Raw genomic sequence first — 25,156 nt, 5'->3', positions numbered from 1 at the left:
CCTCCTTGCTTCATGTAGAATAGCAGCTAAGCATTCAGCAGACAAAATAATAATAATAATAATAATAATAATAATAATAATAATAATAATGTGGCGGTAGCAGATAATTAATCATAGGGTACTTAAATGAAATCGAGTTGACCCCAGATGATAGTGCTGGGTATAGCTGCAGTCTGAATTATACCTGTGTTCATCAGAATAACCTGGAAGTATTTTATTTGCTAGTCCTGAAACAAAAAGTCTTGATTGGTTCTAGGTAAACCCAAGCCGTATCCCTGCAGTGGTTGGAGGGCTTTTAGATGTGGACTGTTCTGAAGATGTCATTAAGAACTTGATCATGGTGGTGAGAGGCCAGTTCTCAACAGATGAATTAGTAGCTGAAGTAGAGAAGCGAAATAGGTAAGACAAGACCCTTTGGTGAATTAAACATTTTGTTCTGGTTTCCTAAGTATGTGGAATGCAAGACAATGTTTTACAGACCTTCATGTAAAATAAACATGGCCGTTAGGACCCTGACGGTTGGCAGAAACCCTTCGCGTTCCTCTTTGGATGAGCGAGTCTTGCTCTCGGCCAGCTGGTGCTGCTCCTTTGCTTTGCACTGCCTGCCTTGCAGGGATGGGCGGGAGCACTACAGCATGGAAGCGTGTCCTTTTTAAGACAAGGGGAGAGGTGCTTGTGGTGACATGGCTTCTCAGACACCAGTGAGAAGTAGGGCCCGGGTGGATACCAGCTATGGGAAAGGATTAAGGATAATGGTAGAGCAAACCGGAATGCTGTGCTCTTATTTATTGAAGGCTTAAGCTGCTCCTGCCCTGGCTCGAGTCCCGAATTCATGAAGGCTGTGAAGAACCGGCAACACACAATGCGCTGGCCAAGATCTATATTGACAGCAACAACAACCCAGAGCGCTTCCTGCGGGAAAACCCTTTCTACGACAGCCGCGTTGTTGGCAAATACTGTGAAAAGAGGGACCCCCACTTGGCTTGTGTGGCTTATGAGAGGGGGCAGTGTGACCTTGAGCTCATAAAGGTTGGCATCAACTTCTTTCTGTCGGGCATGAAAACTCAAACGTGGCGCAATCTGCTAGTGCTCATGTGTCTTCCAGCAAATCAGGATTGCATGAGCAAAGTGGTTTCTCAGAATAAGTGGTTCCCAAACTATATCTTGGGGTACTCCATGGTTCTCCGTTGAGAAAGTCAGTAATGGTGGAACCATCCAGAGAGCTTTGGCAGTATAAAAGTGTCATAAATAATTACGGCCTTCGTTCATAGCTCACGTCTGTTTCCTTGTGTTTGGATGATGGTTTGACCACTACTGCCAGTCTGCCTCTGCACATCGGAGAAAGATTAGGCGTATGTTTTAAAAGAAATAAGCATTTATAAACTGCTCTCCATCCATGAGATCTCAAGACAGTGTGCACAATATAAAATACAAATTCAGTATAAGCCATACAGTGACACATCAAAGGGCAAATCACATTTGGTTCACGTGAAGCATTGCTGCACACCGATCGACTTGGTTGGTACTGGTTTGAGCGGTGCATTTATCCTAGAACTAGAATTCGGTCCCCAAGTTCTCTGCATGTGCAGGGGCTCCCTTGCAGTTAAGTGGGACAGCCCATTGCTGCTTCAGAGAAAACCCCTTGGAAAGTTTGTAGTTAGCACTGATTAGCAACTGCAGTTGTTAACTCATGAGCCTGAAGAAAAGGGCAAAGGAACAGAACCAGTAAAAGACCAGCCTGCATCAAACCCAAACTTATCCAGCCTGGCACCCTCCAGGTGTTTTGGACTACATTTCCCAGCATTCCTCAGGATTGGCCTTGTTGCCTAAGACTGATGAGGCTGGGTCTAAGACCAGTCCTGGACACCAGGCTGGGGAAGGCCATTGCATTTCTTTGAAGGACTTACCTTTGGTTAACACTGAATGGTCAGCCAGCATGCATGGATGGGATAAGGTATTCTTATGCACAGTGAAGTGGTAACCTCAGTACCAGGCATGCTTTAGTAGGATGGTGGATGCCTGCTGAAGTGCAAAGCACATTTTCAGTAACGGGACTGATTTTATGCCAATCTCCCTTTGAAATATGTGCAGCTGGATCAGGTTAGGACTCTTAAAGCCACTGCCTTCCACTGTATTGCCACAACACAAGCCACTTAAGGCTAAGTTGTGGCTCAAAGCTGGTTTGCTAAAAGGACATTGTCTTAAAGAAAATTAAGGCTCTTCTTCTATTGACTCTACTCATTTAATACGCTGTGGATGCTTTTGCAATAACAATGGTTTGCATTCAGCTTGATGCAGCTCTCCACTGATAGTAGGACTTAGGCTAATAGTGAAGCCGGAATGGCTTGCTTTTCATCCAGAAGACATGCTGTTGGTTTCCTTAGCGTTTCCCTCTGTCTCCCAGGTCTGCAATGAGAATTCCTTGTTCAAGAGTGAAGCCCGCTACCTAGTGCGCAGAAAAGATCCAGAACTGTGGGTGAATGTCCTCGAAGAAAACAATCCATTCAGGAGACCACTCATCGATCAGGTATGGCAAATACATTCTAAGTAGTGACAGACCAGGATAGCAATATGCCTTATTATTTAGCACAGGATTGCTCCAAAACGGATGGCAGTCGCTAAATATAGTAAGCCCTCCCTCACAGTTCTCTTTTAAATAAGATTTGTGTGACCTCTTTAATGCTTGTTAAGTATTGCTCGACATGTTTGCTCCATCTTGCTCTCCTGTTTAAGCTGTTTCAGGAAGCAGTTTTAATTAATTTCCCCGGAATTCTCCCTTCTGGGGAAAACTTTACCCATTAGTAACTCTTTCCTTAGTTACATGCTAAGCAAACTCAGAAAATCTAATAGAAACTCTTCTAAACCATCCATTTATCACAAAAAGCTATAAACCCTGCCCCTTGTATCAAAGTGCCTCTCTCTGCTCCCTAGAATGAGGTGGCTAATCTATGCCAGTCATGACAATAACGCACATTGTTTTCCGAATGCCAGGTTGTCCAAACAGCCTTATCAGAGACTCAGGATCCAGAAGAGGTTTCTGTGACTGTCAAAGCTTTCATGACTGCCGACCTGCCCAATGAACTCATCGAGTTGCTTGAGAAGATCGTTTTGGACAATTCTGTTTTCAGTGAGCACAGGTAGGAAAGGGAAGCTCCTCCTGCTCCGCTGGACACGAATGGAAATGCCTGTCATACATTGTAGGATTTACTTGAAATGTGTGTGGAGGGGGATCTGTGTTGTGTGTAACAGGCCACGCTAACATGGTCTGCTGGAGAATCCCTAACGGGGCGCCTGCTGCTTTCAAGCTGGAACTAACTCCAGTGGTTAGATTTAAGTGAGCTAAGTCCGAATACAGCGCAGTTGCATTTCCTTGGCGCAGAAATGCACACTATTATAAAACATTCTAGGAGGGACCTCTTGACTGCATCTCCTTATCTAACCGTTTCATCGTTGCATTTCAAGGAACCTCCAGAATCTCTTGATCTTGACTGCGATTAAAGCGGACCGCACCCGTGTGATGGAGTACATCAATCGTCTGGACAACTACGATGCCCCTGACATCGCCAACATCGCGATTAGCAATGAGCTCTATGAAGAAGCCTTTGCCATATTCAGGAAATTCGATGTGAATACTTCCGCCATTCAGGTGAGGCCTGGCACTGATTGCTCATTTGTGTGTCTGAGCAGACCTCCCTCCCCCTCCCCTTTTTGAATACTTTAAGGTGCTTACACTCCTCAAGCACAAGAGATCATCAGAATGTAGTTTTTTATGTACTGAGGATAAATTAAAGGATGGGCTTTAGGGTTGAGGATGAGTTTTGGGGGTGTTTTGGGTAGGGCTATATAAACCTTGCCCATGCATTCCCTAAGGTCTGAGGCTTTCCAGAAACAGCTGTAGTTCTAAACTGTTCCACACGTGCCTGGGTCACTGAACTTGTTTTTTCAAGTGAACCAAACTTTCTCAGACTGGCAAGTTTCTTATTTGCCTATGCTTATGAATAGACACAACACTAGATTAAAAGAGAGCAGCTGCCCCTATCTTTCCACTGTTTGTCTAAATAAAAGTCTGTCTGTGTCTACACACAACACACACTTGCGATATCTGGAGGTCATATGGATGGTTTTTCTCTAGTATCGTCAACCGTTCCATCCCCCCAAGCCAATTCTGCCTACTAATTTGCTGAGACAACTTATTACAGGTTTTGGGACCTCTTTTAGGTGCTGATAGAACACATTGGCAACTTGGATCGCGCGTACGAATTTGCAGAGAGATGCAACGAGCCGGCAGTTTGGAGCCAGCTGGCCAGAGCCCAGCTCCAAAAGGACCTGGTTAAGGAAGCCATTGATTCTTACATCAAGGCGGATGATCCTTCTGCCTACATGGAGGTTGTCCAGGCAGCCAACAGAAATGGTAAGCCAAGGATTCACTGAGCTTAGGGAAACGGGTTGAATGTGAGCGCTCCGTTTCATGGCTGCTGTTTGACAGTGGATTGTTGCGAATCTAAGTCAGACTGGCAGGCTTTCATTGTAACTCTGATCCATCGACATCAATCGCCAGTGTGTGTGGTTGGGGTGGGGGGAGCTATCCTATGGCAATTCATGTCACTGCTGGAGCCTGTTTTTCTACCAAAGTTATCTTTTTAGACATTTTATCCCAATGCCAATTCTTTGTAGGTATTTTAACATAAAATACAGACTTTGGCAAATCTTTAAGCTAGTAATTATTGCAAAGTTCAGAAGTGCAGAAGCAAGGAGATATATGTGTCCTAATTTGCATATTTTTGGGAGAGTGTATATCAGATAACAAATTCCTCATCCCCAACTGCCAAAACAGAATTACGTAAAATTTGGTCCTGTCATACAGACATGTGGCCTGAACAAAACATGGGCTTGGACCTCTAAATCTAAAAGAGTCATGCAATTGTTTGTGATGATATTTAATTGCTTCCTTTACCTTTTTCATGATATGCATTAATTCTTTCATGTTCGATCAGTTTGTCAGTGTGCATGAAACTACTTTATGTTCTTCATGAGTAGAACATTGATTTGCTTCACATGTGCTCATAGGTGGGGCAGCTGTGAATCAGCCCCCTGCATGCTCTCTGCTCATCATGACTGCTTTCAAGCAATAACCCAGAAATGCCCTGTTCTTAGGTTGTTACTGTGACATTTAGGTTAACCCCTAAAGAACCCAGAGTTCTGGGTTTGGACGTTCTGTTGATTAAAAGTAGAAACATCAGTCATGTGGATGTCAGCATGCTGTTCGCTCCTGTGCAGTCTCAACGATTCCCGATCCGGCAACCCAGAAATGGTCATTAATGTGTGAAGCAGCCCACTGCTGTATTCATTCTGCACATGTAGGAAAGCGTGGAAAAGCAAACACCAGGAAATTAATGTTTCTCTCTCTTCTCTACACTCCAAGATAACTGGGAGGATCTGGTTAAATTCCTGCAAATGGCTAGGAAAAAAGCAAGAGAATCTTACGTCGAGACTGAACTTATTTTTGCCTTGGCAAAAACAAATCGGCTCTCAGAGTTAGAAGAGTTTGTTAGCGGCCCCAACAATGCTCACATACAACAGGTACGTGCTTCTGCGAACATTCCTGCATTTGCTAGACACTGTCAGTTGGCCTCACTTCTGATGGCTTGGTACAGACACGAGGCACCAAGCTCGGATACCTCACTGTTGATTCCTCATCACAGACACTGTCTCTCTAGGTTGGAGATCGTTGCTACGAGGAGGGCATGTATGATGCCGCAAAACTGCTCTACAACAACGTGTCTAATTTTGCCCGCCTGGCATCTACCCTCGTTCATCTCGGGGAGTACCAAGCAGCGGTTGATAGTGCTCGCAAAGCCAACAGCACCAGGACATGGAAAGAGGTAGCTTGTTTTACCTGTATTTATTTAAAGCTTTTATATCCCACCCTTCACAGTGTCTCAGGGGGGCAATGCAATAAAATAAATAATATACAGTGTCCAGAAATAATATGTAAAATCAATCTGAACACTGCTAACAAGTAAAATAATGGGAAAATAAAAAGGTTTTGGCCTGGCACCAAAATGAAAAAAGCATCCGTGCCAGGCACACCTCTCTGGGAAACCCATTCCACAGCTGGGTCACCTTCCCTGGGTAGCCACTCTTCGGATCTCCTTCAAAGAGGGCTCCTGAAGAAGGACCTTCACTCCAGATCTTAGAAGCCAGGCAGGTATACATGGAAGGAGGTGCTCCTTCAAATATCCAGTTCCTAAGTCGTTTAGGGCTTTATAAGTCATCACTTGCTCCTTGAATTGGGCCCAGACTTCAACTGGAAACCAGTGCAGATGGTACAGGACTGGCGTTATGTGTGTGTATCTGCCGGTCCCTGCTAGCAACCTGGCGGCTCTGTTCTGAACCAATCGACGTATCCAGACCATCCCCAAGGGCAGCCCCACATAGAACGCGTTACAATAGTCCAGCCTTGCCTTATGTTGGTTTTAGAGAGAATTTGTGATTAAATTTCGAACTGCGCAACCATGGCTACCACTAAACTAAGGAGCAAGGGGTCCCTTTTTAAGGAATTCATAAGTGTTTCAGCTTCTGTGAAAGCTGTAATCGTACACACAAATTTCCTCTTAAAATCCCTTTGGTGAAAGGATATATTTGAATGAATAATGGTTGTAATGTAATATATAGTATAAGGTACTGCAGAATAAAAAATTGCTAACATCTTTGACTCTCAGGGCCAACCGATTGGAATAAAAGCATTTTGTGTTTTGTACCTGCTTTGCTAACAGTTTTTTTTTCTGGCTTTCAGGTGTGCTTTGCCTGTGTGGATGGAAAGGAGTTTCGGCTTGCACAGATCTGTGGCTTACACATAGTAATCCACGCCGATGAGCTTGAAGAGCTGATAAGCTATTATCAGGTTAGACTCTGTTAACCATCTGCACTGTAAACATCCTCGCATCTTCTTGGCTGCGTAATAGGTGTTTAAAATATTTATACCCTCCTTTGCTGAAGTCAACAGCCGTAGTATTCACAACTAAAACAAGCATAAGTGGCTTTTAATATGTAAAGGGCTAAGCCAGCTCTGGGCATGTAAAGCAGGAATTAATACTGGGATATTTTCCAGCACAAACAGAACAATTGCATTACGCTGATAGGCAGACTAGAGAACCACATTAACACTCGTGGCTGAAAAACTCCTGGGCTGACTCACCTACCAGCAGTCTGCCAACAGTCTTTTTTAGACTGTAACAATGAAATTCTGAATGCTTTAGTTCGCCGTTTCTTCATACAAACTGTCGTACACTTGGTGTTGCCCAAAAAGTTTTGAATTTTCCATATCTAAGCTGAATGGTACTTTTTAAAGGACAAGTGTTAGGACAAGCCCTTTCGCAAGCAAGGTGTAAAGTTCTTAAATGGGTTGCATCCTTGAATCCTAGGATCGTGGTTACTTCGAAGAGCTGATCGCCCTCTTGGAAGCTGCTCTAGGCTTGGAGCGTGCTCACATGGGGATGTTCACAGAGCTTGCTATCTTGTATTCCAAATATAAACCCCAGAAGATGAGAGAGCATTTGGAATTGTTCTGGTCCAGAGTCAATATTCCAAAGGTATTTGATGTCACTGTTGCAATTTTATTTATTTATGTTTATTTTAAAAAATTGTAGATCGTCCCATTACCTAAGTCTCAGGACAGTTTAACAATACAAAATGTAAGGAGAAAAAATTAGTTAAATTAAAGCACAGCATTCTAAAATTTAGCTAATAACAAAACCCCAATTAAAACCATCAGATCTTAAAACATTGGGAAAAGAAAAAGGCTTTGGCCTGGCACCGAAAAGAATAAAACGATGCAGTGCCAAGACCTTTCCAAGGTGTGAATGCTTAAGCTTGCAACAAGTTGGATGAACAAGAAAAATAAGTCAAGCCACAATTCGTAGCACTGGATTAATGGAGATGGGGAGCGATTCAGAAAACAGGAGAAATGAACCTCTGGAAAGAAAGCTTTTCCTGCGTGTGGAAATTCAGGGAAGTAGGGGCCACATCAATGTTTTTTGGGGCATGGAGGGGAGGGCCCAGCCTGCAGAGGGCCACGGAATGAAGGCCTTGAGTACCAATCTGTCCTCATCTCCATGGGAGGAACAGTGTAGGAAAAGGACCTTCAACTTGCTAAAAGCAGGCAAGTTGACGTGGGAGGACTCTGTTGTTCAGTAGCTCATCCCAGGCTGATTAGAGCTATAAAAGCAGAACCAACACCCTTGAATGTCTTCCGAACGATAAACAGGGAGCCAGCATTGTTCAGCTCTCGCGTTGGCTGCTGCCGAACTGATAAAACGCTTGCCTTTCATCTCGCCCAACGTCAAGGTTCTTCGAGCAGCGGAGCAGGCCCATCTCTGGGGAGAGCTGGTTTTCCTGTATGACAAATACGAAGAATACGACAATGCGATCATCACAATGATGAACCACCCTACAGATGCGTGGAAGGAAGGGCAGTTCAAGGATATAATCGCAAAGGTAAGCCTCGGTAGAGGTGATTTTCCTCCGGTTCTGCACTTCACGGCCAAAGCCACAGCCGTGTGCCAGTGGAAGGTTAAGTACACAGACATGTTCTGAAGAACCCAAGAATGGGCCAAAGTACCGGAAGACTCTGCCGGATCATCACACGGCAGAGGCACACACCATGCAGCCCTCAGCCTCTTGCATGCCAGGTAATATTTCCTGAAGGTGTTGTCTTGAGAAGTGTGATGATTTTCATTCCTGCCAGAGATGCTGCTTCCCTCTCTCCTCCTTAATCTTTTGTGGACATCAGGAGTTTGATCTGTGAAGTATCAGACACACACTTTTTTGTGTACTGAACACCTGTGTCACTGTTCACTTAAGGATGGAGTGGGAGCTTGACAAAGCTTTAAAAGAAAGTCACCTCGGACCTGTTTTGCTATTTCTCTTTTGGAATGAAATGACCCAGATGGCTTTGCCAAAAATCCTGAAGGTACTTCAAGAGCTATGTTCGGTTTCTGTGTGATGCTCAAAGGTCAGAGAGTTGTTCTGATTCAGACCAAGGTCCTATCCTTTCTGGCATGCTATCCTCATCATGGCTAATTGGATACCTGTGAGCAGCCTAAAAGCAGGGCTTGCATGAAAGGCATCTTTGCCTTCATGTTCCCCCGCAAGTGGTGTTAAGACTGCCTTTGATAAATGGTGCCCTCCTCAACAGGGGCTATTGATAGCCTTATCCTCCGTGAATGTTTCTAATCCCCTTTAGCAGCTGCCCAAGCATTGGGATTATTAACTAAAATATTAATGAATTCTAATGCATTATTTTAGACCCAGCCACTTGGCTCACAGCTTCTCTTTGTTCTCTAGGTTGCCAATGTGGAGTTGTATTATAAGGCCCTGCAGTTTTATTTGGATTACAAACCATTGCTGATGAACGATCTCCTCCTGGTATTATCACCGCGGCTGGATCACACCAGGACGGTCAGTTTTTTCTCCAAGGTAAGTTGGAGGCACAGACTTAAATTGTGCTGAAGGGTCTGCCCTTCACATACCTCTTATTTCAAACTGAATGTTTAAACTGGGGAGGGGGTGAGCTCTTAACATGGTGGGGTGATTTTGGACTTGTACTCCATTTTCAGATCTATTACTCCCCAGTGGGCCATAGGAGTCTTGTTCCCAGTTTCTTTTTATTCCAGAAGGAAGCCCTGTTTCCAGTTTGTAAAGGCACTCACATGCAAAGACTTCTGGTTTAGTTGGGCAGGAAAATGCTTTCAGCACAGCAGTTCAGTGTGACTGACTAGATTGGGGGCACAATCTTCAACAGCAGCCTTTTGCCTAAACCGTCTTATTCCCCCATAGGTTAATCAGCTGCCTCTAGTGAAACCGTACTTGCGCTCTGTCCAGAACCATAACAACAAAGGAGTCAACGAGGCACTGAACAATCTGCTGACAGAGGAGGAAGACTACCAGGTGAGCTTTTGGAGTAGTGACCGTAGCATCCCACAGTATGGATGCCAGAGCACCACGTGGTTCACGACTTGGTCTGAAATACTTGACATCTGGCGTCTACTCTGGGTTCTGCTAAAGCAGTACAAGCTGCAGCAAGGGATTTTGCTAGCGGGAAAAGTCGGTGCAGTGAGGGTCTAGCGCAGGGGTGGGTAATATGTGTCTTGTTTTGTGGCCCCCTGCTTGAAAAGGCCGTGACCATGGCATTGGCTACCTTCCAACCCATTTTCCTTGGAAACAAGGCACATGGGGAATGTGGTCCTTGTTTACCAGCAGAGTTGTACTCCCAAAAGTTGTACTCCCTTCCCAAATTGTCCCCTTGGGAAGGTTCCCCTAAAAGGGGTGGCCACCCCCGTGTTTCAGCACCTTCACATTCTCAACTCATTGGTTTAATTTTCTCCTCCTCCAAACAGGGCTTGCGAGCATCCATTGATGCCTACGACAATTTCGATAACATCACGCTGGCTCAACGTCTAGAGAAGCACGAATTGATTGAATTCAGACGTATTGCTGCTTATTTGTACAAAGGCAATAACAGATGGAAACAGAGTGTGGAGCTTTGCAAGAAAGATCGTCTGTATAAGGTGTGTCCATATAGAGGAATCGTCATTGTATGCCTTGTGATGAAGGGTAGGGTGGAGTCTTCGATTTAAAAGGCTTGGAAAAGTGGGACAGGCCTACACGTTTGGTGCCTGTGGGCAGTATCCAGCAAGAATGTTCCAGAAAACCCAACACACCAAAACTGGGGTTGAGCTGGTGCAGTGTAGTTTGCTTTTGTGCGAGAACGTTGGATACTGCCCAGCTTTACTTATCTCATGGGAGGTGTGTGGCAGAGCTGTTTCACAGCTGTAAAAGGGGAACATCCTTGTGTTGTGCCACAGGATGCGATGCAGTATGCTGCTGAATCCAAAGACGCTGAGCTGGCGGAGAAGCTCCTGCAGTGGTTTCTGGAAGAAGACAAAAAGGAGTGTTTTGCGGCGTCACTCTTCACATGTTACGACTTGTTGCATCCGGATGTGGTCCTTGAGCTGGCATGGCGGCACAACATAATGGACTTTGCGATGCCTTATTTCATCCAGGTGATGAGGGAATACCTTACCAAAGTAAGTTTGACTTCTTGAAAAAGGTTTGTTGTGTTGCTTGTCTCTAGACGGTTGGGCAAATCATTTATCTTGCCTCAAAGCTTCAGCATCTCCCATAGCTTAAAAACTCCTCAGTTACTGAGTATAACAGTATTCTTCAAAACCAATAAAAATAAGGTTCTGGCAGGGGATAGAGGGGCTTGCAACGATCTTAAGAAAATGAATGGCATTTCAATAGCAGTTCTGTCTAGTTGTCTGAGCACAACTAGACAGAACTAGTTGTGGAACTACTTCTGGAACTACTTAAGCCCGGTTAATGCAGTGTCAAATAATTCTGTCTCCATCTGCACCTTTTTCTTCTCCACACCAGTTAAAGATACATCAGCCTCGTAGTGTGCAAACCTGTTAGCATGGCGAGTACAATGTACAGATAATGGATTTGTCCAGTATACGCCCATGAATGCAGTGCCTCTTAAACTGCACTGCAGAACCTTTATTTCCATGAATTGATACGCATTTGAGTAATACACTGATTTCTCAGAGGCTTAAATGCTACGCGTGTGCTTTTCCCTTCCAGTCTGTCTGTCTGTCTGTAGGCATTTCCTCCCACCCCTCCCTCACCCACGAAATGCTATGTGATCTTTGCTTTTGTCTTGAAATTGGTTTCTTGGCTTACTGATTTTAAGTATTCCCCTCTGAATTTTCTTTGCAGGTTGATGGTCTGTTTAATAAGGTGACAGTCTCTCTGGTTTACATTTTTTTAATTTGTGTCCCTTAAAACACACCTAAGATTATATGGGAATCTAGCTGTAGCTTTTGCTGAAAAGCAGAATAATCTAGCTTGGTCTAACTCATGCTGTAGTCGATATTTCTGCATAAATAACTTGGGGGAAAATCCAACCAGACCCTGCTTGCTTCCCTTGTAGGGGAAATGGGAATGTTCCAACCAAGCCTATGAGCAATGTTACATATTTGATTAGGTTAGATATTTCAGGTAGAAGAGCCAAATTGACTATGATGCTGCCACTTACTGGAGAAATCTACTAAGTTAGCACCTGGAATTAAAGTCAGAGAAATGGTAAGTGAGGGGAGGAGAAAGGGAGAATGGGGTGTGCAATGAATCATAAATTAACCCCCTACCATATTTTTAGATTTTGTAAATTCTCAAACCAATTAATCTAACTTACACTGTTGCGGACCTCTTCAAGCTGAACTCTGGTTGGATTTTCTGGTGCTAAGTGTCTACTAAATATTCAGTCTTCCAGAAGGAACCTGCATGATGAGACTGGTTTTAAAACAAGCACTAATCCTAGTACATGGAATTTGTAATTAATTGGAGAATGAATTCCCCCCCACTCCCCTATGTAATGTGAAGCCGCTTAACTTCCTTCATGTAAGTGTGAACCTAACAGCTAGGGGTGTGCCTTTCTACCAGAAGGTATACCTCCTGTTAACAAAGCTTGAACATATTTAAAAATGCAGGGATAAAAACAGATGTCCAGCACATCAGATACATCTAGTCGCATGTCTGCCCTTTTGGGTGGAAAAGAGTTCTCTAGAATGTGAAGGAAAATGCCTCTGTGGAGGGAAAGAACCTTTGACCTGACTTCTGGTCCTGCAAGCCCCAACATTCCGTTCGAGTGGGGTAGCTTCCTTTAAGAGGATCCATTTGTTAAGTTGGCTGCCCCTTTCTTTTAATGGAATAATAGTTTGCTAGACCCCAAGGAGCTTGATGGGGAGGGGGTTGAGCCGCAGTCACAGGTGTGGAATCAAATGTGTTGCTTTCAAGAGCAAAGTCATTTCAGAGGTTCCGACTATTTAGAAGAGGCAGGCAGCAACTCAAGGACACCCATGGGACAGAACTAGAGAGAGCCTAGCCGGCATCAGGCCAGTACATAAGGCAAATCAGCAGCTTTTCCGAGGGAGCCTTGAATATTAAGCCTAGAGCCGGGACACGCAACTTGTGCCTCTCCTGACATTTTGGCCCACAGCTTGTGTTGGCCCCCTGGATTGACCATGTTGTCTTGGGCTCATGGGGATTGTGCTCATCCAGAAGTTTTGGCCTGCAAGTTGCCCACCCCTAGCTTTGAATACTGCTGTTCAGGTTGGACCTATAAAATGTTCTCTTCCTGCCACGCATACTTTTATTTATTTACAAAGTGTATGTATCGCTCCCTATTCCAGAATGGAGATTTTGGAGCGGTGTACAGCGGGAGATGAAAATAGATGAAACAACACCACACGTGTAACAGCAACTAAGACAGTTGATTTCTCTTCCAGAGACCAATTGGGTCATCAAGAATATTAGGGTGCCTGCCTGTAAAACTGAATGCATATGTCTTCTCACCCAAGATGCCGAGGCATGTGGTGACGGCATATCAAAGTTTTACATACATACATACGTACGTACGTAGGCACAGAACTGCAGTACTGCAGCTCCTTTCTGCACAAGAAAGGAAGCTACTGTTTGGTACTGCACATGGCCACTTCATGAGGATTGTTCTACAGCAGTGACCTGTAATTTAAAAAGCACGTGTGAGACAGCCCGATCCCTCGATAATGCACCGTGAGGAATTCGGTCACTTGATAGCAAAACGTGCATCTCAGCCTGTTCGAATGAACAGGACACTCAGCCAATCCTGGAACTTGAGACCTCCTTAGAAACACAGCCGTGATGAGGTGAATTCCCCATGAGTAAAGTTCCTTCCGTTATTTCGACTGTGCCAGGCAGGGATGCACGTCGGAATTTTGCTAATTGCTTATAGAGCAGAAAGTTCTTTGCCGCCCCGGGGAGTGCAAAAGCAGAATCAGAAATGATAGCCCTGCAGAGGAGAGGCATCCATGCTAACGGAACAGCCCAAACCTAAACAGAGACCCTCCTGCTACTCCATTTAAACCATTGCCTTGAAGAGAAGCTTTTCCAGTGCAGAAAGCTGCCAAAAGCTTCAGTGCATTTTTACTGCACCGTTGTGCTTGGTGCCTCCAGACAGACTCGGCAGCACAGCCGTCTCAGTCGCCGCCTCGGGGTTCTGCCACCAGGACTTGCCGCAACACTGGGGGTCGAGTTAAGTCTCACTGTGATGTGAGTGAAAGCCCCCCCCCCCGCCCCAGTTGGGATCAGTGCAGGAAGGGTGAAAAGTTCCACTTCCTCCCATAGCGACTTTTTGATCCTTTCCTCCCAGCATTAAGGAGGCAGAGATTGGGGTGGGCTGCAAGCTTCCCCTCCCCCAGTGTAGCCCTGTCCCTCTTCTCCCAAACCAGACGTGGAAGGATGGCTCTTTCGCTCTTACCCATCAGTTCAGAATGCATATAGTGAATAAGGCCATGCTGGCACTTGCCCGCTTCTTCCCTTCCTAACCCTTCCCCCCACCCCAGAGCAGAGCAGTAGAGTATATTGCATAATGACCCCCAGCGGGAAGAGCCAAAGAAACATCCCCCCCCCGCCATTTGCATGCATGGACCCTCTTCTCATTAAACCTGCACATGGTGGAGGTTTCGGGGAAACCAGCCGCTGATTTGTAGACATACATGTCGGGACGCCCCCTTTGGTGAGGGCTAAGCTTTCACTGACAGGCAGGCGAAGCTGGCTGTGTCCCCATTCATAAATTCCAAGCACTCTGCAGCCCTGCGCTATACAACTGCTTAGGCACCCTTATCATAAACTGGCTCCTGCCGAGCAAGCCCCAGGTCCTGTTCCTTGAGCGCCATGGGATGTGGGAGCTGGCTCTTCCAGGTGATGGATGGGTACTGGAGGTGAATCCAGGCAGTAGCTCTCAACTATTATTGTGAACCAGACCGGGTCGTTCTTGCTCGGACAGCAGGGTGGGCAGCTACCAGGCACTGCAGCCATCGCACCCCCTGCGGTTGTGCAAGAGAACAAGAAAACAGCATGTGGGAAGCATGTGCCTTGCTTGGAACCAGAATGATGCTTCTGGGAGACTTCCAGGAGCAAAATTCTGCTGGCAGAGCAGGTGTGCCACTCCATCCCACACATTTTCTTTCTTTGCATAACTCGGTCCTTTTTTTCTTTTCTTTTCACCACTTCTGTCGCAGCAGTGTATTGGGAGCTGAAAGATCAGCCTGGGAGAGCAAAGGGGGCCTGCAGGCTGCGTGGTCCCCAATCCTCTGCTGGAGCCATACTCTCCAGCTATTAAGCAAACACTTGACTTGAATGAGGAGCTTCCACCATTCAGCCCAGCAGGGGAGCTATGCTAGACCTGCTGCAATACTAACAGGCATTTCAAGCGACATTCCCAAGACTCTGAAGCATCTGCTGGGGGAAATCGGTAGGAGGTCACAGGTTGCAGGCTTTCTACAAAGTTCCCTCATAAGAATTTCCTCTTCACTTTGTAACTTAGGTGGATAAACTTGATGCTTCTGAAAGCCTAAGGAAAGAAGAAGAACAAGTAACTGAACCCACTCCAATAGTATTTGGTAGGTGAAGACTTGCTTTCTTTTTGGTAGGCTGCCACGATGAAAAAAAAAAAAATAAACCTTAACTTCAGTTTTGGTGCTCCTTCTACTCCCAACTGCTCCCCCTGTGTACATGTGAAATAGAGAACCATACGTTTCCCCCATTGAATCTGTCACTGCTTGCACCTGTCATGCCATCACAACAAACATTCAGTTGGTGTGATGTGTTTTTTTCTCACTATCCTAGGGCTAGTATCATGTAGCACAAGCTGTTTACTTAGCAGGAAGCCTTACTAGGTTCGGTGGGGTTCACTCCCTAATAAGTATATTTCGTATTGCTGCCTTGGTGAATGTGTTTGCAGATTCTGGATGTTTTCCAAGAAGTTCCGGGGGCACACAAATGCTAAACATGCATTGGGATCAAACAAAAACATGTATTGCCCATTCATGATCTGTGAGTGGAGATGAGATTCCCAGGTAGAGCCTATTGCTGTGAAATAACTTATCAGCAAATTACATGGATGACCCATTTTAGATATCGTATATCCCTCCACTGAAACTGCTCAGAGCCAGATAAAGAAAGTTATACTAGAATTGGCTCTTAGGGGTTTTCACTTATAAAAGCTAAAAGAAGAATCCTCTACATTTGGAGTGATCTGCTTTTTTTTAGAAGTACCTTATTTCAAGTTGAACAGAAAACTCTTTATGCTGCCTCTGTAACTCTTCTGAGCTCTGGAAGAGAAATCCTGCCCTTCCACTGGCTTCCCGGGAAGATATCCCTTGGGAAAATCAATCCTCCTGTGGAAGAAGACAGTGCTTCTTTTCCAGAAATGTGTAAAAAGTCTCTCTTGGCTTACTTGGCAAAAGGTAGACTTTATTGACAATTGCATTCTAGGTCCCTCCATTTAGAGGAAGCTCATGATGGTGAGGTCAGTGGGAACGGCTTTAAATGGAAGTTCAGTATCCCTTGCATGAGGCATGCTTGGTTTTCAGTAGTGTTAACAAAATTGTCTCGTCTATGACAGAATTAATCCTTGTAGGCTGGGGACATATAACTAACCGATCTAACTGTAATGTATTAAAATTATGGCCATGCAGACTGTCGATAATGTTCTGAATTCTAAAGATTCCCTTAGCTTAGCTTTCAGGCTATCCTAGGTGTGATGCTAGATACCCAAAACAACTCCCCACTCAGTCATGGCATTTCTCGGGAAGTCTTCTCTGTTCCTTTCTGTGGTTGGAGAAATTACCAATTTAAATTTATTATGTACATGGAATACAATTCTAAATGGAATACAGGAACAGCCTCCCCCCCACCCCGGGTGCCTTCCTGAGTATCCCTTTTTGTGGAAGGCTCCTATTTCCATAGTAAAGCAACTGAATTACCTGTAACCCACCTGGAGCTCCTTGGAGAAAAGGAAGGCTAGACATGAGACCATGAGATCAACTTGATGAGCTAGGCTGGGAACAGCTGGCCTGGTTCCCCCTTTGAATTTGATGACTGAGTGTGGATTTGAACCTTGGGTCCCCCCAGTCCTGGTCTGACACTCTAACCACTGTACCACACTGGCTTGCAACACATGCAGAAGATCTCAGGTTTCTTTGAGGTAAAAGAATCTTGGGAACCAGTGCTGGGAAGGAGCTGCTGCCGGCAGGCGGGCCGTTTGGGGTAAATGGACAAACTAATATAGTCCGAAGCAGCATCCTGTGCATATTGGCCCACCTGATGAAACCGAAAATGCGCTTCTTTCTGTTTCAGTCTGTAAAAGATCCAAAAAAGCATACTCCTGCATTCATAATAGGACTTGTTCTTCTGCTGTCTAGTTCTAGTCTCGGTGGGTTAGCGTTGCCTGAGTTACTCAAAAGCCGTGGCTTGTCGACAGCCTTCAAAGAACTGCGCTCACTCTTCCTTGCCTCTTTCCAGGCCAGCAGCTGATGCTCACAGCGGGTCCCAGTGCAGGACCTCCGCAAGCCAGCTTCCCATACGGATACACAGCACCAGGATTCACCCAGCCGCCCGTTTATGGTTTCAGTATGTAACTTGCACCACAACAGACCTTTCTAACTGGTCATCTTCCCGTCCCTTTTTACTTTTTTGTCCAAGGAGGCAGACGAGTTCCTGTGTTGGCTTGAATGCCGTTGCAGTCCCGCTTGGTTCAGAGACATCCAAAGGACACTGTGTTATTTATTGCTATGTCCTGTTGCATTTCAACCTCAAAAAGGCAGCTTCCCCTCCCCTCTTTTTTCTTTGTTACTGACATGTCAAGGCTCTGTCTGAAGCTGAGACGGCACCTCCACTAAAATCGACAACACACGAATCGCTTCCTGAGGTCAGGAGGAGCTGTGTCTGGGCTGGGGGAGTGCTGGTACTTTTCTCCTTACAGGGTCCTTTGGGTAGCCAAGTTCCTGCCGGGTAATATCCTGGCACCAAGCTGTTAGTGCTCAAAGTACTGTAACAGATGAAGCAGCTCCTGGAGTAGCAAGGAATTAGGGTCAATTCTTACTAGTTGGACACATTGGAAAAACCGTATGTAACACAGACTTTCTCCACCTCCATTTCCCCCACACCCCAATGTGTTTGTAGTACCATACAGAAAGGGAGTGGTGTGCGGGGTGGCGGGGGAGCCTTGCCGTTTACAGAATGTTAAAGAAAAAGCATCGATGCCTTCTGGACTGGTCTTTGCAACTCTTTATTGGAGAATAAATTGGATCATATCACCTAGCAGAAAATTCCCAGATTATTTTTCCTGTAGAGTAACAGCGTGAGCGCATGATAGTCATCGACCTCGAATGGTACAAATAAAGACAGGCACTCCGCAAGTGTGAGTCAGCGAGCAAAAGTGGGAGGGGGGCCGTGTGCGTGCGCGTGCCTGGGTAGCCATAAGTAGTGTAAATGTGCGGTAAAAGAGGACAGTGCTGGTAAGCAAGGAGTGTGAACTTTGAAGGAACAGAATATAGCATGCTTGGCCTTTTGCGTCTTGACTCTGAATCGGAAAGCAAAGCTTTGTGCTAGGCTGGTTGCGTTTGACTTGAGTCTCTCTGGGTCGGCCCCCCATGCATGTTGAGCCAGAAGAAAGTCCAGCAATGTCCTGCACGACCCATTGAGTCTGGCTGGTTCGAGGGAACTGTAGGACTACTTTCTGGCTCAATATGTATAGGATGTCACCCCAAACCTGTCTTCCCCAGTGTGGACTCTGCTCGATGTTTCGGTCTACATCTTGTAATGATCCTCGCCACTGGCCATGCTGACTTAGGCTGTTGGAAATGGTAGCCCAAACTTCTGGAGAACATCAGGTTGGGGAAGATGGGTTAACCCTCTGGGCATCCAGAGATGCCTTTTTGGACTGACAGCAGTTCAAGGTTTATTTTTCTGGCTCTGCCAGGATTGTTATGTAAATGGTATGCCCGCCATACACTTTTTCTTCCCCATAAGAGAATGCCAACAGAGATGTACTTCTTCGTGCTACTCTTCAGAGACATATATCATTAACATTTTATGTACTTAAAACTAGATAACAGTGTATAATTTATGGCTATGAATCTTGTGCTAATCATGAATATTATGGAAAGTCCAATTATAAACTTAAACCAAACCAGTGTCCACCGTGTGGTTTGAACTGCTGGGGCTCGAGGGGGTGGCTGGGTCAGCCAGCTGTGCCCGTGAAGTGCCGAACACACCGTCACACCTTTCCTTTGGCGAATTCTAGTCCCGAGGGAAGGCAGGGAGTTGCTGCTGCTTGTCAAACTGGAGTAACAGCTTGACTCACATCACTGTGAAAATGCAGCAGCTCTGCTGTGGTGAACAGTGGCAGGCATCTCCAGTGCTCTGCTAGAGAATCGGTGTGTCTGGAGTCTCTGCACAGCACTCGCTCCCGTCCCCTTAAGCCAAAGGTGGCATCCGACATGTAAAATCGGACTTTCATATATCCATATTTGGAAGCTGTGCTGTCCACTTTTGACCTGTAATACTATGCCTGCAGAGGCACTTAAGTTTCCCAAACTGTCCTCCCTTGGCATGTAGCAGCAACATCATAAAATGATTACGGATACTGTAGTGTCCAACACAAAGTCCTCTTTTACAGCTGCATAAAATTATAGAATGCAAAAAAGTGACCTTATTTTTACTGCTTGACCCTTGCTGGGGACTCCGACGTGAATGCTAGATGTTGCTAGATTGTTAAAACGCCACCTGCCAAATGTGATTGTGTTTTTACTGGTCAGCCCCTTGTCTTTTAGGTCATTTTCTTTTTAATCTCGCCAGCACAAAGAACTGAACTGAATAAGATGCCGGGTTAAACACAGATGCACATTCTTAAATTTGTTACCTACAAGCGAATGGGTGGGCGGGTGAAACCGGCACTGAAGTTTTGGAATGCTAGAAGGAGAAGTACAGCGCATCGCATTGTTCACGAGCCACTGATGTACTACGAAGAAAGTAAAGCTGGCAGGAGGAAACCGGTTTGGCTGCAATTAACCCGCGTGTCCTGCAGCCAGGAGAAAAAGTGTGGACAAAGATGGCCGAATGTAAGGCTTCCCATATGCAGGGGAGCAAAAGGGGTAATTGGACAGGACAAAGGACCACAATGTGTTGTAGCAGATGAGATACAGAAGATGCATTGCTCCGGCTGACCTTGTTTCTGAAAACAAAGACTGTCTGGAACGCAAATCTTGCCTTCACAAAGTTCTACCAGTAGATCCCAGCCGACCTTTTCCCAGCCGCTAACCTCCCACGCTTAGAATTCATGCTGTCTCCTGCTAGGAGAGAAGAGGAAAGCAAACTGCCCTTGACTGTGGTTACAGAAAGGATATAACAGTCACTATCATTCCAAGCAGATCGTTCCCTTAGAGCTGCGGACTTGCGTCCTGGGCCATTAGAGCAAAACGGGAGATGGTGACAGAAATTTAACTGATAAAAACCTACACAACTCACCTCCTCCTCAAAGCAGTTGCATCTTACCTTGTTCATGGGGTGGGGGGGTAGGTACTTATAAAACCTTTTATACAACTTTTGTTACTTGTGGCTCACTTGCATCAACTAAAATTGCAATCTTGGAACTGCAGCAGTATTGAAATACAATTAGAGGTATAGATAAAGATAGATTTTTGGTAGATAAAGCCAATAGCATGGGGAAGATCACAATGAAACACTATAAAAGGTGACTTAAAATTACAGTAAATCTGTTAGACAACAATTTTCCTTCCTGTAGAAGATGAACTAGAAAAAATAAGAGGTCAAGAACCTCAAAACAGCTGTTACAACTTTCACTGCTAGAAGACAGACCTACTAAGGCAGATTTCAGAGTTTTGTTTTAAAAGCTGCTAGAGGCGGTATTGTAATGCAACTTGAAGAAAAGATTGTTTCAATGAAAGTCTTTAAACTGAACATTCAGGAGCACAATCTACCAGAACTTCTCCCCTACAGGCATTTTCCACTGTATATTGCAACTCTTAATTTCCTCTAAAAATATTGAGGGGAAAACATCACAATGTGTATCATTCGATGAGAAAAAGTAGAAATCCAACTCCAGGAAACTGTCTGTGAATGTCACTTTACTTAAATGATCCTCAGAAGATGGAGACACTTCTTAGCAAGCAACCTTCCTCAGTCCTGCTTCCTCAGTGAATCTAACTTCTCAGTATGGTTGCCAGCAGCTTCACCGCCACCTTGGTCCAGGCCAGAGCAAGAAGCAGGTGAAAAGTGGGATGCAAGGGTGGAGATGTAGAGCAACTTTTTGGGGGGCTTTTGTGAATGGGTCTTCGACAGACCTTCCACCATGTCTACTCTTGTTGTTGGCCTGGATCTGCATGACTCGGAACTCTGTCTCTGGATGGACCAGTCTCCACAGAGTCTTAGCTAGACGCCTTTCCCATTCCAGGCGACCTAATCCTTTTAACTGGAGCTGCCTAGGATCAAAACCGGAATCGCCTTCACACAACGACTGGCCTTCCTTGCAGATGAATCCCTCAGGAAGTGCAGGTTTATGAAATGTGGGGGATTTTTAATAGGCAGGCTATATTCTTTTATTATGCCAAATGCAGAGAACACGCCGTGCTCATTAAAACTAATGAATTGAGTGTTCCAGTTAATTAGGTGTTGTGCGGCACTTCTGAGGAATGCTTAATAGCAAGTCCCATTAAGCGATGCATGGGGCCTAGTTCGTTTTGCATGCTGCACACAAGGCCTGCTGCCTCAACCGCTGGAATCTCTCCCAGATGTTTCTCTGCTGAGGCGCTCTAGGAGGCAGCACCTCTAGGAGTGGCTGCCACCTTTCAGAATAGCCTCAGGCCTTACCATACGCACGTGGGCGCTCTTGCTCTGTCTCCATTTACCTCTTTCCAGAAAAAGGGTGTGCTGCAGCCATTCTGAAAAATTGCAGCACATTTCACAGGCGCAAAGCCCTTTCATGCACTGCTCCCTGGGGATGACACACCAACGAGTCTTTCTTTTGCTGCCTTGTTTCCTTGGACTTCAGACTTTGGCCTCATCCATCGGCCGGAGCACTAAACCGTCCGGCAGGCTGCACTCTGCTGCCTCCCAGGAAGAACACCAGGACAAGGGGGAATCCATCCTAACTCCATACATCTGGTGGAGAAGGAATACCTGCAGGGAACTTGATCTTTCTCCTGGGAAAAAAACCTGTTGGACTGGGGACCCGGACAATCTGGGTTCTAGTCTCTGCTTGACCAGGAAGCTCTCTGGATGACTTTGGGCCAATCATTCGTGCTTAGCTTGACCCACCTCACAGGGTTGTTGTTGTGGGGATAAAATGGAGTGGGAGAGGACCTTGAAAGGCAGCTTGGGTTCCCTGCAACAGGAAAAAGGCAGGATATAATAAGAACCTCGATGTAAAGATCTGACACTTGAGTTTTGTTTCTCCCTCACCATCCCTATGCCTTTCAAGTCGCGTCTTCTAGACCATAAGCCTGAGGGAATTGTGTTATTAATCAAGGAGTCTTGCGTGGTAAAAGCAATAACACAACATAATTTCCAGAGGGACGTGGTTGGGGAGGAAAGGACATTACACGGTCATTGGTCAAGTTGGGGCTGCTGTGAGCTGAAGTCGAAGACAGGGCCTGCCACCCTCAGCTTAAGCTTTTCTGTCGCTCCAGATTGCCTCCCGTGCAAACATGGGTTGCAAGGATTTATGCCGCCCTGCGTTTGTCCCCAGACAACTGCCTTGCCATTCCTAGTCTTGGCACAGGCGTTGTGAATAACACCAAGTTAAAACCCGCATGTGGGACGTTCTTTGGCAGTGCGGGAAGGAAAGTGGAAGAATGCTGGAAGCCGTAATTATACCTATTGTGTCAACACCTACATACAGAAATCTACGGCACAGAGGTGCATTCTGGATGTGAAATTGCATTCACGGGCCTGTGAGGATCAGGTTCGCCGAGAAATACTCAACCTTGAGAGTGCTTGGGAAGGAACCCCACTTTGTAGCAGGTAAGCCCCTTCTTGTTTACAAAACTGCCCTGCATCCTCACCAAGAAGGGGCATGGATATGACGTGAGCTTCATGGGTAAGTGGGGACCCGAACCCAGTTCTCCCAGGTCACCAGTCCAGCACCTAACTACTATGCCACGCTGCCTCTCATTTTAAAAATGCAAAACACAAGTTTTTGTCCAATTAGATGTTGCTCAGACTGCCCTCTAATGCTGTTGGTCTTCTAGCTTGTGTGTAGCAAGACTGAGAAGATGCTTTCATCTGCCCAGGCTTTTCCAACTTGGCGCCTTCCCCATGTACTTGATAATCCAATTGGGCTATTAAAAACTTGTCCATCTATGGCAAATCGTCCACTGATCAACCAGTAAGGGGCAGACTGCTGTAGCTCTATTGCTAGATAGAGCAATCTATCTAGCAATAGGTAGGCCCAGAGTTAACTCTGTAGAAGTCGACTTTCCATAGTCCGGTGATTTTCCCCTTTTCCACCAACCTGGCTGTAAGGTCCATTTTCTCTGTGTAGCATTTTTAATGCAGCACCTTCCTTCCACTTTCAAGGAATCCATGGTAGCTTCCATGATTGTCCTCTCCATTTTATCCTCACAACAACCCCATGAGCCTGAGAGTCCAGCAATTCATGAATGAGAAGCTGATTGAGTTTATTTTATAAACAAAGGCAAGCTGCAAAGGAAAACATGTCTAGAGTGACAAACCTCCCTGTTTTGGGCTCTAAAATGTAGCACAGAAGCCTTAAGTAATCTGGTATCTTGGCCTGCAACTTCCAGCAGGGCAATGGAAATGGTAATCTCAAACCTTCGGAGGTCATCCCTTCGGAGTAGGGAAACCCTCAGGATGGGACTCTAGGAGACCAGATTAGCCTCCCCAGGCCAGAGTTTCTCCACCCGTCTTAAAACAGAGAAAGAGGGAAACAAACACAGGACCCTTTGCACACGAAGCACAGACTTTATTTGGAGATGCTTGCTTGGGAGTAGAACTCCGCATGCCACCAGACCTCGGTTTGATCCAGGAACTCTAGGGAAGGGCTAAACCCGGGAGAAGCTGCTGGACGATGACTGGAGTCAGATTCCCCCCCCCCCCCCCGCGCACACACGCTCAAAAGTTGCGTCTGGCTTGCTGTGGACCTGTCCGCCATTCTCGAAACCTGGCTCATCGCGCCGTCTGAACGCCGCTGCGCTAACCAGCCGTGCCCGCCCAGCCATGGGCCACTCGCGAGGGCAGCTCGGGGCTCTTCGCCCGGCGGCGACCTGCGGCTCGTGGGCGCGGAGGCGGCGCCCGGTTCGGCGCCCCGGGCGGCGGGAAGCGCAGCAGCGGCTCGGCGCCAAGCGGCTCGCTCCGCAACTACTTCGCAGAGCAGGAGCAAGCAGAGCGGCTGCGAGGGGCGCCCTGCAGAGCCGCGCGGGCGTCGAGGCGGGGCGCCCGCGACCCAGCCACCGCCTCCCTCCCTCCTCCCTCCCTCTGCCTCCTCTGCAGGCGGCTCCTGCCGCGGTTGCTCGCCTTGCTCCAAGGCGCATGCCCCTTCCAAGGATGTGACGCCGGCAAGCGCGGCTGCCACACCCCCACTAGGGGCGGAGGGGGCGTCTGCTGCCCGCCCGCCCCTCCGCCGATATACTCCGCGGTCCAGCCGGCCGGGCATCCTCCTGCCAGCCGCTGCGGGGCCCCGCTCCCGAGCCGCGCCGCGCCGTGCGCACAGAGGACGCCGCGGACCCGCCTCTCGGGCGCCCGAGCATGGCTCCATCCCCGCCCGCCTCCTTCGTGAGCCCCTTCCCCAGACCGCGCTGCCTGGCCGCCGCCGCCCCGGCGGGGAAAGCCAAGCTGACCCACCCGGGCAAAGCCATCCTGGCAGGTGAGCGCCCCCGGTGCACCGGGTTGGGGGAGGGGGTCCCGGGCTTAATGGCTAGCGCAAACTTCTTTTGCACGCTTTTCTGTTTCGTGCACGCTGCATTTAGACGCCCCCCCCCCTCCCCGTTTCGAGCCCCTTTGTTTCTCCCCGCCCTGTTGCTAGGTCGAGCAAAGTTTGCAACGACTTCCCGCTCCGGAGAGGTCACGCCACGTTGGATCGATTCGCCTCTACTTTGGAGATGGCTTGGGCTTTTCTCTTCTCGTGATTCTTCCTCCTTCCTCTTCTTGGCAAGATTTGGGCTGGATGAGAGAATCGTGCAGAGAGCGGACTGTGCCGCGTTTGCTGCGTGTCTCGAGGTCTCCGCCCCCCCCCCCC

General features: G+C 46.8%; 2 protein-coding genes across 5 annotated transcripts in view; both read left to right on the top strand.

Moving 5' to 3' along the window:
- CLTCL1 (clathrin heavy chain like 1) overlaps positions 1-19,072 on the top strand; it is a 44,230-nt gene extending 25,158 nt beyond the window's left edge. The window contains exons 16-34 of one of the 4 annotated variants that reach the window (XM_044440684.1): positions 257-399; positions 795-1,029; positions 2,405-2,527; positions 2,992-3,137; positions 3,463-3,646; positions 4,219-4,411; positions 5,423-5,580; positions 5,718-5,882; positions 6,797-6,904; positions 7,425-7,592; positions 8,347-8,496; positions 9,346-9,477; positions 9,838-9,948; positions 10,398-10,568; positions 10,866-11,087; positions 11,779-11,799; positions 15,425-15,500; positions 16,375-16,408; positions 17,404-17,530. In XM_044440684.1, coding sequence (XP_044296619.1) covers positions 257-399; positions 795-1,029; positions 2,405-2,527; positions 2,992-3,137; positions 3,463-3,646; positions 4,219-4,411; positions 5,423-5,580; positions 5,718-5,882; positions 6,797-6,904; positions 7,425-7,592; positions 8,347-8,496; positions 9,346-9,477; positions 9,838-9,948; positions 10,398-10,568; positions 10,866-11,087; positions 11,779-11,799; positions 15,425-15,500; positions 16,375-16,388 — 2,520 coding nt within the window. In that variant the 3' untranslated portion in view covers positions 16,389-16,408; positions 17,404-17,530. Of the gene's footprint in view, positions 1-256; positions 400-794; positions 1,030-2,404; positions 2,528-2,991; positions 3,138-3,462; positions 3,647-4,218; positions 4,412-5,422; positions 5,581-5,717; positions 5,883-6,796; positions 6,905-7,424; positions 7,593-8,346; positions 8,497-9,345; positions 9,478-9,837; positions 9,949-10,397; positions 10,569-10,865; positions 11,088-11,778; positions 11,800-15,424; positions 15,501-16,374; positions 16,409-17,403 lie in introns of all 4 variants that reach the window. The other 3 variants (XM_044440682.1, XM_044440683.1, XM_044440685.1) reach the window with 3 other exon arrangements.
- A 5,508-nt stretch (positions 19,073-24,580) lies between these two features.
- The window catches only part of SLC25A1 (solute carrier family 25 member 1), a 34,480-nt gene continuing 33,904 nt past the window's right edge, over positions 24,581-25,156 (top strand). Inside the window, exon 1 of the mRNA XM_044440718.1 lies at positions 24,581-24,784. Coding sequence (XP_044296653.1) covers positions 24,667-24,784 — 118 coding nt within the window. The 5' untranslated portion in view covers positions 24,581-24,666. The remainder of the gene's footprint in view (positions 24,785-25,156) is intronic.

Source organism: Varanus komodoensis, unplaced genomic scaffold, assembly GCF_004798865.1.
Source record: "Varanus komodoensis strain SLA01 unplaced genomic scaffold, ASM479886v1 scaffold38, whole genome shotgun sequence".
Classification (NCBI taxonomy): domain Eukaryota; kingdom Metazoa; phylum Chordata; class Lepidosauria; order Squamata; family Varanidae; genus Varanus; species Varanus komodoensis.
Note: the sequence above shows the minus strand (reverse complement) of the source record. Positions and strands in the feature narration are given on the sequence as shown.